The sequence below is a fragment of the Lottia gigantea genome, assembly GCF_000327385.1.
Source record: "Lottia gigantea unplaced genomic scaffold LOTGIsca_101, whole genome shotgun sequence".
Classification (NCBI taxonomy): domain Eukaryota; kingdom Metazoa; phylum Mollusca; class Gastropoda; family Lottiidae; genus Lottia; species Lottia gigantea.
Window position 1 is genome coordinate 707,091 of NW_008706772.1, and position 16,100 is coordinate 723,190.

Genomic DNA, 16,100 nt, shown 5'->3' on the forward strand with positions numbered 1-16,100 from the left:
CATGTAAATCTCAAAATGAGGCCCAAAGAAATATTCAGAATAGTTCTGGACAAACAAATGCAATGGTAGAACTTAATGGTAGATTCACTTATGGAGACACAACTAACATCAACCAAAAGGATGGAAGTCCTAAAGTTCAAAATTCAAGAGGAGAGGTACATCAAGTTTATCCTGACTTGAAAAGAGACACTGCCATTTCGGAAAATACTGAGAGTCAACATGAAATGGATAGAACTGCTGATCATTCTGATAAAGCTCTTGATCCACAAGTGCCAGCTGTACATGATGATAAAAGAAATAGAGATATGACCAGAAGAGACAGTCTTGATGCTAGAGAAGTTACAGAGACCAAAGAAAATAAAACCTCTGAAAGTCCTATTGAGAAAGGTATAGTTTTAAACATTTTCTGCCAATTTCTTTTTTGATTTTTAAAGGCATTATTATTCACTCAAGTTCAATTTTTGAAGGCCAAATCCATGAAGGTATGTCTGAACAAAATATAGGTTCTAGAGTTATTTAGCTATACTGTTAAAGGTATTAGTCACGTTTTTTGTAGGCACGATAGAGTCAACAGTTTTTATCCGATCTTGATGAAACTAGGTATGTATATATATATTGATGAGATCTTGGTCAAGTTCAAAATTTGATATAATTAGATGAACGGTTTCATAGTTATTGCCCTTGTCTTATTAAAAACTCGTCCAATAGGCCCAGTTTTTATCCGATCTTGATGAAACTTGATGAGATCTCAGTCAAGCTCAAAATGGGTATTTTTCGGATGGACAGTTTAAAGGTTATTGCCCTTGACTTTAAAAATAAACACGTCAAATTTGACTTGTAGGCACGATAAAGACTACAGTTTTGATCTGATCTTGATGAAACTTGGTATGAATGTATGTATTGATGAGATCTCAATCAAGTTCTCGGTCGGTAATGAATGGTTTCAGAGTCATTAACGTTGACTTAGTAAAAACCGTCAAAATTTGGCTACTTTTAATTAGACTGAATGTTCTGAAGCTTATTAGAATTATCATTATTTTCAGACCAAACAAAAAGTTTTCTGATTGAAACACAAACAGAGCAGATTGAGTTGGAAATTTTAAAGTTAGCTTTAAGTAATAGAAAGAAAGGTGGTGGACCAATTGAAACACTGAAATATAATCCTGTTAAGAAGCAATATCTAGTTACATTTAAAGAAAGTAAAGGTAAACACATCACAATCTAAAGCAATATCCTCTAAATTTAACTTATTTTAACCATAGATTCTTAAACAGATATTGATTGGCTTTATGTGAGTTTCAATACATGACGTCTATTTATATATCTTGAAAATACTACTTGCTATGGGAGAAACTTATACAATAGGACTAATAAATATAATATATGAAAAACTAACCCAAAGATGGGGTTTTATGTAAATCTGTTAAACAATCTATTATCTCGACTTCATGTTATATCTGAGGGTATTGCAGTATGCAAGAACACAATTCAGTTTTATATTTTATTAAACATGTATTTAAAACCCTGGAATATATATTTACAAAATAAACAATATAACCTTTAAAATATCACAGATTAATATAGCTTACAGAATATTATATAACAATGAATACAATGCAACAAGTAGGTAGATGTCATAAAGGGAGGTAACTACATTATTTCTATTCATGTGGTACACGTATGAGTTTAGCCTGGTGTTAAATATAAATAACTACTGAATAAATAATCTACAATGTAACAGGCTTTTAAAGGGATACTACGTCTTAGGATGAACATAAAATTTTGATTTTGCTCAAATTTGGCCAATAACAGTATATATCCATCAGTGGACTCACCTGGTGTCCTAACAATACATCAAAATCCCTCTATAATCCGATATATCCACGAAATCAAGTAATTAATTATAAAACGCTTAATACATCCATTAAGCGATTTTCAAATCGTGAGTCTAGGAAATCCTGTGTAATTTTCAAGGGGAAGTAACTCTCAAGTGGGGTTTCCCGCGTCCTTGACCTCTACTCTTGAATTGACCTCGACATTGTCATATTTTGAAGACGGAATAATGATGCCTCGTAGGAAATTAAGCGACTCCGCGAAAAAGCTGAAATAAAGATAATTATTATAGATGAAACATAGGCTACATTGTAATGATACTTTAGTTTAACCTTGAAACTGTAAGCTAATATAATTATATTTTATGTAATAAATAGTTAAAGATAAAGAGTAAAATAATAATGTGAACTTATATAAAGATGCAATTATACCCCTATAGACACCTACACTGCCCCACCCCCACCATTCCTAAACCAAGACAATATAAAATACACATACCTGAAAATACTGAAGAAGTATTATAAGAGTATCATACAGTTCAGAAAATAACATACAAAATCCTAATTGTATAAAAGTCACAACATGGTGTCTGTTCTCCCAGATCCAAGTCTAAAGTGAGCATAAAGGAGATTGGACAGAAAACAAGCAAACATTGACTGTTGCCAAGGAGATGCCGAAAAAGTGCTCACCCTGATGTGAACCATAAGGTCAACATATCAGTCAAAATGAAGGATAAGACTATATTATAGGAAGTGAAGAGTGTTAATTAATGATTGCTATAATAAAAAAGTGCTCAATTAAAAGTATATTTGTGACAAGCGATAGGTTTATACAATCTGATCTGATGTACATTACATGGTAGAAATATACTCTAGAGTCACAAAGGTTTTCTCAAATATTAGATCTACATTCACTCTTATGAATTCAAAACCTGTGAAGTTAATACATACCAAAGCATAGAATTTAAAGATGGCTGACATTACTAAATATTTTAAATACCGTCCGTCCGTTGGTCCGTCCGTCAACATTTGCTTGTAAACGCTAAAAAAAACTAGATATTTTGATGGAATCAAATGAAATTCGGTATGTGTATACATACATATAAAATGAAGATCAAGTTCGAATTTGAGCTATTTTCGACTGTTAGAAGCAGAGTTATTGCCCTTGCCCCAAAATCTTGAATATACTATCTTAGTTTTGAACCGATTTTGATAAAACTTAAAATGGATTTTTCGTTTTTACCATCCGCATGCCGTGGTGGGCGTATATGGCTGTGGTCCACTATCTTTACATCTCTCATACAAAATATAGTTCAGATCACTAAATTCAGAGAGGTTGAAATTAAGCTGCCTACTACTGATACATGATACTAATTATCATGTTATTTGTGTAGAAAACTGGAATTAATTGTGCTGTATCATAGAAAATTTAGATATGATATAATCACTGTTTATTATGTTTCAGATGCATTTCAAATTGTGAATAAGAATTTCCAAGTATCTGGTGTTACTTTGAAGCTAAGTCTGTATTGGGAAGATCCTGAAAACTTTGTTGAAGAGCAGAGACCCCAGTCCATGGAGATAAAACAGAAAACACAGACTTTAAAGATTGAAGTTAAATCATCAGATATACTTCGTGTAAAGCACATTCTCCAAAATGACAAGATACTTGATAGATTTTATAGACGTTTGAAGTTGAAATGTAAGTTTAAGTCAGTTAAACATAACGATTCCAGTGACTACTTTATTGTTTTTGACCTTATGGAATTTACTGAGGATCTAGAAGGTACATCACAGAATGCTGCTGTTATTCTGAAATCTTTGACTGATGATTTAGTCCAAAATATCATTGGAGTTCCAGATGGAATCAATTTGAATCTACAAATAAAAGAATTTGATAAGGAATCGAAGGATGTGTCATTAACTTACTCTGGACAAAAAATTTACATTATTAGTACTAGTAAGTTACAAAAGGTTACAAATGTTTATAAGAAGAAAATACAGGAAATGATCAAGGAGCACCAGGATGAAATGGAACGTAAGAATGAAGAGATCAAGAAGATCCCGCTGGCACCTGTAGAAAAAAAGTTTTTCCAAAAATTTCTGCTAGAATCTGAAGAGCTGAAAGGTTGTCAAGTGTTGCTGGGTATTGATGAAGATGGTGTAACAGTAAGGGGTCAAAGTTCAAATATAACCCAGGCTAGTCTGTTTATTCATGAAATGCTGGAAAAAGCTTCATCACAAGAGATATATAATGTAAATGATCCAGAATATCTGTTTCTTAAAGAATGTAAATATATTGACGTACTAGAAAGTAAATTGAAGGAAAGGAGATTGAAAGTGTGTATTGGTGTGAAAAGGAAGAAATTTATCATAATATCTTTAGAAAGAAATGATACAGCTCAAGCGGAAGCCATAATTAAAGAATTAATTTTATCAAAGTCCTTAAAAATTGAAACAAGCCAGTTCCTGAAAACAGATGAATGGCAGACACTTGTTTCAACTATTAAAGATGAACATAGTACTGAAGTTATGATACAAACAAATCTAAAGGCAAAAAAAATGACCATTATCGGTGTTCCAAGTATTGTAAGTAGAGTCTCTGAGCATATTGAAGATTATCTAGAATCTGTTACAGAGAAAACTGATGTTGTATCTGGTGATGTTTCAAAGATGGATTATATAAGACGAAAATGCTATAAGAAAATTGATGACATACAGAAAAAATGTTGTCTTACTATTGATTGTGACTCACTACCCTGGAAATTGAAGGGTACAAAAAAGGCAGTTGAAAGAGGTAAATCTAACATCATTTCAGTTATTGAAGACATCAAAACTGACACTGTATTACTGAAATATATTGGTATTGGTACACTTTTTACTCAGTCAAGAGGAAATGAAATAATTTCCCGCATTGGAGAGGATAGCAATTGTCTAATCATTGAAGAAAAGAAAAGAATGTCTACTGATACATCTGAAGGACCTCCACCATTAAGAACATGGACATTACCAAATGATAAGAAGATAGAGGTTGTGAAGACTGATATGAGATATTTAAGCTGTGATGCTATTGTTAATGCTGCTAATGGTCATCTAAAACATATATCAGGTCTGGCAGGGGCTATAGTTAAGAAGGGTAAGTGATATTTTTTCTGTAATATTGGTATCAATGGGTCTACATAGACAATTTGGGGAAACTGATATTTTTCTACAATTTTTTTTTATATATTGCCTCTTGATGGCCTCATATTAAAGGGATTGTGAAGAGGTTTTCCAAACTTTTTATGTGTATTGGGGACACTGATGGCATCAATTTGCACCATTCCAATTTTCATTTCGACGTCTGTGGGTCTTGCAATTCCACTATTAATATACACTGTATATGCAGTTCCCCTCTAATGACGTCATAAAACACGTTAGTTTTAGTTTCGGTCAGATGTCTGTCGTTACTACAATTCTACTAAAACTAAGTATTTAATGATGTCACTAATCACATAAGGCCTTATGTGATGAAGCATATTTTGTGATTAGTGACGTCATCAAACAGTTTTATTGGAATTGCAAGAACCACAGACGTCAGAATGAAAATTGGAATGGTGCAAATTGATGCTATCAGTGTCCCTGATACACATAAAAAGTTTAGAAAACCTCTTTACAATTCCTTGAACAGAAAACAACAAAATCAAGTTATGGTACAAAATATCATGACAATACAATTATCAAATAAATGGAGTTTTACATCCTACTTTTCTACACCATATGGGCTAGAGAAAAATGAAAAATCCGAAGGTATTATCTCGACCTATGACGGGATTGAACCCTAGACCTTCAGGTTAGCGAGCAAGCGTCTCACTCACTGAGCCTCTGCGTCACCCAAAGAGAAATAGTTCTCAAGATTTATTTTTCACCAGAGATCAACTATCTGTTACCCTTTTCAGACTTCAAATCTAATGTCAGGTGCTCTTACAGTTGAACAGGAATGAACTGTTTAGACTACTGTCACTTCCAGGTTCTAGATAAATACATAGATAAATACATAGATATTCTAATGATATTCATTGGTAATGATTGCATGAAGGTGTTCTTAATCATCTGACATCTAAAATATATTTTTGTTGATTTTTTGGGAAAAGTTGGTATAGAGTTTTATCACTGTTAAATGAATATTTAGACAAATGTATCCTTTTTCCAGGTGGAAATGAAATACAGAGAGAGTGTGATGAATATGTGAGTACCAAAGGAGAAGTTAAAGTTGGTGAAGTGATGGTTGGAAGTTCTGGTCAACTTCCCTGTAAAAAGATTATTCATGCTGTTGGTCCTATTTGGAACCAAGGATCCACAAAGGCAGCAATCCATCTTGAAAATGCTGTTTGTAACAGCCTCAAAGCAGCAGATAAAAATAACCTAAGATCTATTGCTATCCCAGCTATATCAACTGGTATCTTTGGCTATCCAATGGCAGAAGCTTGTAAAATAATTGTGAAGACCATTGTTAATTATTTATTGAAGTCAAAGAGTGAAGTGACCCATGTACTACTTTGTGACATCAAAGAAGATTCATTAGCTGCTTTTATAAGAAATCTGTCATCTGAAAGTTTTAAACAAGATGTAGTGGAAAGGGGAGAAAAGGTCAGAGAAGAAAGTTTGGGAGCTGTGGGTGGTGTATCTAATTCTGATCATTCTGATACTGATGAACCAAGTGATGCTGAAGACAAAGAGTCCTACCCTGATGCTAGTGATGATGTTGATGAAGATCTTCAGACTGGTGGAGAAACAGATAATGGTATGTTTTAGTTTCCATTTTTATACGCCCACATGGGTTCATCGGTCCGTCCGTCCGTCAACATTTGCTTGTAAATGCTCTAAAAACTAGATTTTTTGATGGAATCAAATGAAATTCGGTATGTGTATACATATTCCGTCGATCCGATGAGCTATTTTCGACCGTTAGAAGCAGAGTTATTGCCCTTGCCCCAAAATCTTGAATATGCTATTACTCTCTTCGTTTTCAACTGATTTTGATGAAACTTAAAATGGATGTTATTGGACCTAAATCGAAAGGTTTGAGAAAGTTTAGTTTACTTTTGATTAAATTTAAGGCTTTTTCAAGATTTAGGCCTCTTACGTCAGTTTTAAGGAGTTATCGCCCCCGTTAAACTCTATACACTAAGTGCTTCTATCAACATCAATTGCTCGTAAACACTCCATCCATCTGTCCGTCGATCCGTCCGTCAACATTTGCTTGTAAACGCTCTAGATTTTTTGATGGAATCAAATGAAATTTGGTATGTGTATACATATTCATAAAATGAAGATCAAGTTCGAATTTGAGCTATTTTCGACCGTTAGAAGCAGAGTTATTGCCCTTGCCCCAAAATCTTGAATATGCTATCTTAGTTTTGAACCGATTTGATGAAACTTAAAATGGATGTTTCGTTTTTACCATCCGCATGCCACGGTGGGCGTATATGGCTGTGGTCCACTATCTTCATCTTTAATAAGCTAATTCGGAAAGAATACTAAAAAAAAATATACACTGTATAACACTGCCTACAAAAAGAAACGAAGTACTAAATATGAAAACCGCAAAACAAAAACCTGAAACTCAAACAACGCATTGACTAAATAAGTAGCAACTAATTATTTTTTCACATGAGGAAGTAAATCAATCGTAAGTGAGTAAGTATTTAAAATGAAAAGTGGTATCAGGTGTCAAGAAGAGAAAGCATACAAGTCATACTTTAAATAGATGTTAAATTTGGTTTTATTTATCAATCAAGTTACAATATAATTTTGATTAGAATCTTGATTTTATCTACAGAATAAAAGACCAAGACTCTATTCAAGTATTAGATTTAAAGTTCGCATCATTTGCTTTATTGTAATGAGCATGTTGAAGTCTTGTGACCTTGAATAAGTCAGTTTTTCCCATTATTCCAGTCAACTTAGTAAATCATTAAAGATCAGTGTCGAGAGGTTTGACCAAGGATCAGCTAATTTTCAAAATCATTGAGAACTTAATTTGTTATTGTATAATTTCTAGAAAGGAATTAATTATTTTAATGAAGTGAAAATCCCCATATGTATTTTACTAACAAATGTTTCTTTCTATTAAAGTGACGCCATTTTAGGGGATTGATTTTAGTCTTGATTATATGTAAAAAGTCTTCAGAAGTACTAGAAAAGTTAGAAAATCGCATAATTCCTTTAAAAATACTTCAAACTAGGAATTTTACTCACTATCTCTATATATGTCTTTTCTATATATCACAGAGTATCTTTAACATTCAAACGCAGATATTTCTGGACACCATTGATTTGAGGGCTCAAATTTTGACAGTGTACTGTGAACACTATTACTGATAAGCTTAGCTAAAAGATTCCCATTTCTGAGATAAAAGTAGGATCGGTCAAAAAAAATGGCGTAACTGCCCCTTTAACCTACTTAAAAAAATCATTTTCAAAAACCCATGTTTATTTCAGATTCTGTAATAAAAGTGAAATCTGGAGAGATAACCAAGCAACAGGTTAGCTTCATCCACATTGTTATAAACTTACATGAAATAATGGTAGTGTCATAACCCATCTGTTTCTTTGTTGCAAAATCTAGCCCTACATGTTCCTCTAACGTGATATATGGATACAGTTAGAGCCAGATTCTAAAGGTCACTTTTTATGGGAGTTGCTCCAATTCATTTTTATACGTTCACATGAACCCTATCGAATATCAGAAGAATCGAGAAATATTTAGTATGAGTTATTGCCCTTGTTCTTGAAAACTTTTAGCTTGTAAACATTCTAGAAGGCACAATTCTTGAAAAAATTTAATGAAATTTGGTGTGAGTGTTTGTTATCAGCCAAGGATAAACTCTGTTGAAAATCAGAAATATTGAAAAAAAAAATTGACATAAATAATTGCCCTTGTTCTTGAAAACGTGTTCATTTTTAAGCTTGTAGAAGAGTTATCGTGGATGGATTTTGACAAAACTTGTTGTGAGTGTTTGTTATCACCCAAGGATGTACCCTATTGAAAATTAGAAAATCGAAAAATATTTTGTATGAGTTTTTGCATGATTCTTGCTGAATTTTCACAAAACTTATATTATTATTATTAAGTATTGCCCCAAACAAGTTCAAAAGAAGTGTATGACTGAAAGTTTAATATTTCATACTGGTGATTGTTACTGTACTGCCAAATATTTTTATTCAAAATCAAAGCTGCCAGTGGGCATACATTACCTTGCTTGGCAATCTATCTTTACATCACTAATTTGGCTTTGGTCATGGTGAACTTCTCACAAACTTAGCGATCCAAAAAATGGATCGGAGCAACTTCCATAAGATGTAACCTGCATCTGGCTCTAACCATGATGATATATCTGTATGTTACTTTTAAAAAGATGGAGAGGGATTTTCTATTTTATTTATGTGTATATGTGATACAAATAGAATATATTGGCACTTACATATTTCCTGTTTAACTTGAATGATATTTGATATAGTAACATCATAAACTGGTCTACAAGAAGTATAGATGTTACACTTGAAATGTTACTGATGCAGAAAGTTGTTTAGCTGAACTTACTTACATGAAGTTTTTAGGAAAATCTGTTGAACCTTTTGGAACAAAGGGTTGAATTCACAATTCTTAAGTTCTCACTTGATCTTCAACAAATTTTTATACGCCCAAATGAAATGTATATTGTCGTCACCTCGTCCGTCCATCAGTCCATCAGTCGTAAACACTCTACAAGTCACAATTCTTGATTGATTTCGACGAAACTTGGTATGGTTGTTTGTAATCACCCAAAGATGAACCCTATCGAAAATCAGAAAAATCGAAAAATAATTGGTATGAGTTATTGCGTTCAATTTGTAGCACGTAAACACTCTCGAAGGCACAATTCTTGATGGATTTTGACAAAACTTGGTGTGAGTGTTTGTAATCAAAGGTCACCATTTTCAGAGAGCGCTGATGAGTTAAGCCCATACTTTCTATGGAGATTTGAAATAATGAGGGAGTATATCACAGTAGTTTATTAATTTAGCATCACAATGATTATACCAAAATGTAGAGAATTTTAAGGGGAATTACTCCTTGTGAAATCTGAAAAATTTCACAAATGGCACTTGGACCCCTTTTAATCTCAGCATTTCAATTTTAAATTTAATCCCCCTGATTATCTCGTGTGATCTTAAATAGTGACAATGCACCTTTAGATTTCAAACAAATTCACTAAACTTGGTATGTGCATGTGCATGAATGATCAAATATGAAGATATTAACTTTTGTGACTATGTAATAAACATGCCATAAATTTGTGAAAGTTCCTCATTTTAAGAGCCTGATACCGACGTGGGCATATTTCAACATATCCTTTATTTTTGTAGTAAGCTTTGTAGGCTTTCATAAGCTGATACTTTTTATGAACATCTGAAATATTAACAGTCTGAAAGACTAGTAAAGGAAATATCCCTGATGATACATCTAGTCATCAATTATGACCATTCTATTAAAGGTTGATGTAATAGTGAACTGTACGTCTGGAGAACTTGATCTAAAATCTGGTGCAGTATCAAGAGCTATATTACAAGCTGCAGGTTCATCAATACAGTCAGAATGTGATAAAAAGTATTCTGGTGGTATTTCACCGGGTGCTATAGCTGTCACCACTGGTGGTAAACTAGCATGTAAGAAGATCTATCATACATGTATCCAGTCATATACTAAAGATAAATCTCAGGCTAGAAAGGTTGGTATTTCTAGTATTTAAATGAATAAAGAATCTAAATCCTATCGTGTCTCTTTTGTCTGTGTCTGTTGTATTAGATGATAAACTAAAATGATTGTGTGTTAAGGTGTGTTTTTTGTTCTTCTCCTCTGGTCTAGATTTGGCAAATGTAATGATGGAAATTTTGCTGGAAAGTGGCCACATTTTCTGCGGTTACAAATTGTCAATGCATCTTTCACAGGCACAGTCTGTGGTACATGTGGCTTCATAGCCTTTGACAAACCAACTGCTGCCTTGAAAGTTTTGTCAGGTATATAGAGCCAATAAGATACATCTGATGTCCCTTATTTAGCATCTGATATCAAACATCCCTTTTTATACGCTAACATCTCTCTATGTGGATGTATATTGTCGGCACCCCTGTCCATCTGTCCGTCCGTCAACATTTGGTTGTAACACTCTAAAGACTAGATTTTTTGATGGAATCAAATGAAATTCGATATGTGTATACATATTCATAAAACGAAGATCAAGTTCGAATTTTAGCTATTTTCGACTGTTAGAAGCAGAGTTATTGCCCTTGCCCAAAATCTTGAATATGCTATTACTCTCTTAGTTTTCAACCGATTTTGATGAAACTTAAATTGAATGTTTTGTTTTTACCATCCGCATGCCATGGTGGGCGTATATGGCTGTGGTCCACGATCTTTAGCATCTGATATCAAACATCCCTTTTTTAGCATCTGATATCAAACACCCTTTTTTTTAGAGCCTTGAGATGTCTATTTCAAGAAGTTTGGAGAATGCTACAAAGTCAGGATTAAAATCTGTAGCCTTTCCAGCACTAGGGTGTGGACGTCTTGGATTTCCTGCTGATGTTTCTGCTAGTGTTGTTTTCAAATTGACTCAAGAATTTTTAAAGACTAACCCTGGAACTTCGCTTAAAGAGATTATATTTATCGTTCATCCTAAAGACACTTCTGTTCTGAAAGCCTACACTGAAATTGGTAAAGATTTTGATGTAGTTATGACAGTCACCAAGACATCAAATGAAAATGGTAAGTCTTAAGAGATTTTAAAAGGGCATCCTTTTATTTTTTTTGTGGTCAAACAATTTTTGGCTCAAATTTATGAAACTACCAAAATCTAGAGAAATGTGTCCATGGCTATATCTGAAAAACTGTTTAAATGGTTTACTTGGGAGGTATTACTGTGTGGAATTAAGCAAAATAAACTTATAAAAGTTTCAACTTAAAATCTTGAGTCTTTTAAGGGGGGTTGATTGGAGTCTTGAATATATGTAAATAGTCTTCAGAAGTACTAGAAATGTACGAAAATCACATAATTCCTTTAAAATCCAAAGTATCTTAAAATGACGAGTCGTCATTTAAACATTCAAACGCGTATTATTCTTGACATGTATGGATTTGAAGGCTCAACTTTCGACGGTGAGCTCTGAACTCTATTACTGATTGTCTTAGCTGAAAAAAATCCGGTTTCTGAAACTAATTTACGATAGGTCAAGATTGGTACCTACCACTTTAAGAGACCCAACACCAAAGCGATTATCAGCTTTTAAAACTAATTCAGTTTGATTAAGATGTAAATAGCATATTTTAAAGATACCTTCTAGAATAATATCGTTTTTGAAATTTTTCATACTGTCCCTTTAACTTCAAAATCTTTTAAAGCTGCTGTAAATAACTAAATGTCAGTCTTAAATTGTATAAGGCAATTGATTTTAATACGCCCACATCTCTCTATGTGGACGTATATTGTCGGCACCCCTGTCCGTCCGTCCGTCCGTCCGTCCGTACGTCCCTTCAACATTTGCCTGTAAACGTTCTAAAAACTAGATTTTTTGATGGAATCAAATGAAATTGGGTATGTGTATACATATTCATAAAGCGAAGATCAAGTTGTTCGAATTTGAGCTATTTTCGACCGTTAGAAGCAGAGTTATTGCCCTTGCCCCAAAATCTTGAATATTTACCATCCGCATGCCGTGGTGGGCGTATATGGCTGTTGTCCACTATCTTTATGAAACTTGGTAAGGACATGCAGAATAACAAGATCTTGCACAGTCTTGACAATGTTAGTGCCGTTGACTTAGCATTGACACACCAAAATAATGTTGTTGACATGATAGAGGTTGGTGGTTCCATTGATTTGATTATGTATTTAGATTGATAGGATTAGTAGATATTGATTGATCAAAAATCATATGCTCTTTTTACTTCCTATGAATTGCTACCATTGGTGTGTTCTACCATGCCTGGCATGCTATCTAGGAAACATGTCCAATCTGATGTTAAAATGTTTGGATAAAAATACATGTGGTATTATATTATTTTAGGAAAAGTCAGTTATGGAAAGATAGATGTTGAAATTTGTCAAGGTGACCTAACTAATGAATCAACTGATTGTATTGTTAATGTTTGTACTAATTCCATGGAACTAAAATATGGTAAGTTGATAAATGAATTAAACAATACAAGTCTTTTAATGCTGTTTATCAAAACTCATATCAGGCCCATATATAGGGGGGAGAGGGGGGTAACTATATTTAAATATCTCGTCCAAACTATGGCAAAATCAAGAGTTAAAGTTGTATAGTAGTGGACACTTCTAAAGAGAAGTACCATCAGGTGTTTGAAAAACATGGTCTGCTTTTCATGCGACACTCGCCACTATTGTTTATGTGATAATTAGCATGCATAATGATATCGCAACCTCTGAACTTCTTGATAACTATTGAGGTAATGCTTAAGCTGATGATGCTCAGTAAAAATAAATGTAAACCAATATTTATTATTGATGTACTGAGCACTATTTTAACAATGAAAATATCTTATTATTGTATTCACAAATGGATATTAATTGTGTTTTTCAGGTATATCAAAGCTGATATCACAGACGGGTGGATCAGAAATTGCAGAAGAGTGTTCAAAACGAAGTAAGAAAATAAACTCATAAGTGTACATTTATGATTAAATAGACATGAAATGTTATTGAGTGCTTAGTAAGAATTTGTTAAGGGATTCTGGAGAGGTTTTCTGAAAATTTCATCGACAAATATTTAGTATGAGTTATTGCCCTTGTTCTTGAAAACAGGTTGAATTTTTAGCTCGTAAACACTCAAGAAGACACGAGTCTTAACGGATGTTGACGAAACTTGATGTGAGTGTTTGTAATCACCCAAGGATGAACCCTATCGAAAATCAAAAAATCGAAAAATATTTTATTGAGTTATATTGAGTTATTGACTGCGTTCTTGAAAACGCTTTCAATTTTTAGCTCGTAAACACTACAAGGCATGATTCTTGCCGGATACATTTTTCAGTATCAATATATATTGAATATTTCATACTGGTGATTGTTACAGTACTGCCAAATATTTTTATTCAAATTCAAAGCTGCCAATGGGCATATATAATCTCTACCTATCTTTGAAATATACTTACAGAATATGAAATTAAGAAGGATGGTATACTGATAACAGGATCTGGAAAGTTACGATGTTCAGCTATCTGTCATTTACTGATACAGAAATCATCAGAAGATTGGAAAAGTATTATAAAAAATGCTTTATATAAAATAAACAAAACTAAGTTTGAATCAATCTCAATACCAGCTATTGGAACAGGTAAGTTGATCAGGTAAAATTATAATCAGTATGAAAACCAGCTATTGGAACAGGTAAGTTGATCAGGTAAAATTATAATTAGCATCAATACCAGCTATTGGAACAGGTAAGTTGATCAGGTAAAATTATAATCAGCATCAATACCAGCTATTGGAACAGGTAAGTTGATCAGGTAAAATTATAATTAGTATCAATACCAGCTATTGGAACAGGTAAGTTGATCAGGTAAAGTTATAATCAGCATCAATACCAGCTATTGGAACAGGTAAGTTGATCAGGTAAAGTTATAATCAGTATCAAAACCAGCTATTGGAACAGGTAAGTTGATCAGGTAAAGTTATAATTAGCATCAATACCAGCTATTGGAACAGGTAAGTTGATCAGGTAAAATTATAATTAGTATCAAAACCAGCTATTGGAACAGGTAAGTTAATCAGATGAAGTAAAGTATGTTTTGTATGTTGCAGTAAAATGTATTAAAGCTTTTAGTACAGGTTTATCAGTATTATTACCTTAATAGAAATTTACAGTTTGTTTGTTTGTATCTTTTGTATGTGAAATTGTATTCTATTACTTTCAGGTGGGTTAAAAGTGCCCCCTCAAATATCAGCCGAATTTATAATGAGTGCTCTCAAATCCTATGGTGAGAATGTTAGAAATCCAAACTTAAAAAAGGTTAGGATAGTTATTTATCAGAAAGAGCATGTGCCAGAATTTCTCAAAGTGTTTGATGCTGGTTACAAAACACACCATGCTGGTAAGTAGAGTTTTATTTATTTCATTCATTTATTTGTCTATAATAGCTAAAGTGTCTAAAAAGATTTATTCGAAGGTCAGGTACTGTTAGCGTTCATTTCAACCATTTCACTGCGTGTCATATTACAGAATCTGTCTCATTATCGACAATGGGTTGTGGGAAAGCAAAACCCAAAGTAGAGCAATATGAGCAATGAGATTATGAGACTGTCAATACTTGCTTACAAAAGTGATTCCGATTGGCCAGAGAGTGGCGAGTGATTGACTGTTAAAGTCAAGCTTGAAACATGAGATATAGATCTCGTTAGATTACAATGGAAACTGACAAAAATTTCTAAATTTGATTAAATTAGAATTCACCATACTTTGACAAATCTTTTTTCTGTTATTCTATAGCTTTGGCATGTGATCATAGATAAATGTGTGATGTTGAATATGGATCCCTATTGTATTACTATTGGAGTGATTTTTGCTTTGATTTGTTTAAAAGGTTCATCAAGCAAGGGTAGAGAACACAGACAATTTAACAAGAAACCTAGTAAGAAGGATATGAACGAAATTAAGTTAACAATCTACTCTGAAAGTTACAGTAATATTGAAGAAGCAAAAAGAAAATTACATGAAAGATTTAGCGATGAAATGGAAACAAAGAAAATACCTCAATATCTTCAAGATATTATTGAAAAACTCAAATCAAATCAGGTAAGAACAGTGAAAGGCAAATAATCCTCTAAATTATTTTTTTTACAAATAATACTTTAGTCTCAGAAACGGGAATTTTTTTAGCTGAGCTAATCAGTAATAATGTTCACAGCTTACTGTTGAAATTTGAGCCTTCAAATCCATGTGTGTCCAGAATTATCCCCATTTGATGACTCATCATTTTAATATACTCTGTGATATATAGAAGAGACATATATAGAAATAGTGAATAAAATTCCTAGTTTGAAGTATTTTTCAATGATTTATGCAATTTTTGTACCTTTTAGTGCTTCTGAAGACTATTAACATATATTTAAGACTAAAATCAACCCCCCAAAATGCTGCATCTGTCCCTTTAACATTCTAGGTGCAAAAAATACAGATATTACAATTTCACAGATGTTAAATGTATCTATGTATCTATCTTGATCA

The 16,100-nt window shown here is 33.0% G+C and overlaps 1 protein-coding gene across 1 annotated transcript; it reads left to right on the plus strand.

The window, feature by feature from the left end:
* Positions 1-4,793: 4,793 nt before the first annotated feature.
* Positions 4,794-6,374, plus strand: LOTGIDRAFT_101291 (hypothetical protein; the record flags this gene model as incomplete). The annotated part of the gene is made up of 2 exons (XM_009046446.1): positions 4,794-4,968; positions 6,025-6,374. Coding segments are annotated over 2 exons (525 nt in total), but the record flags the coding sequence as incomplete, so codon positions are not given.
* Between the last annotated feature and the right edge of the window lie 9,726 nt (positions 6,375-16,100).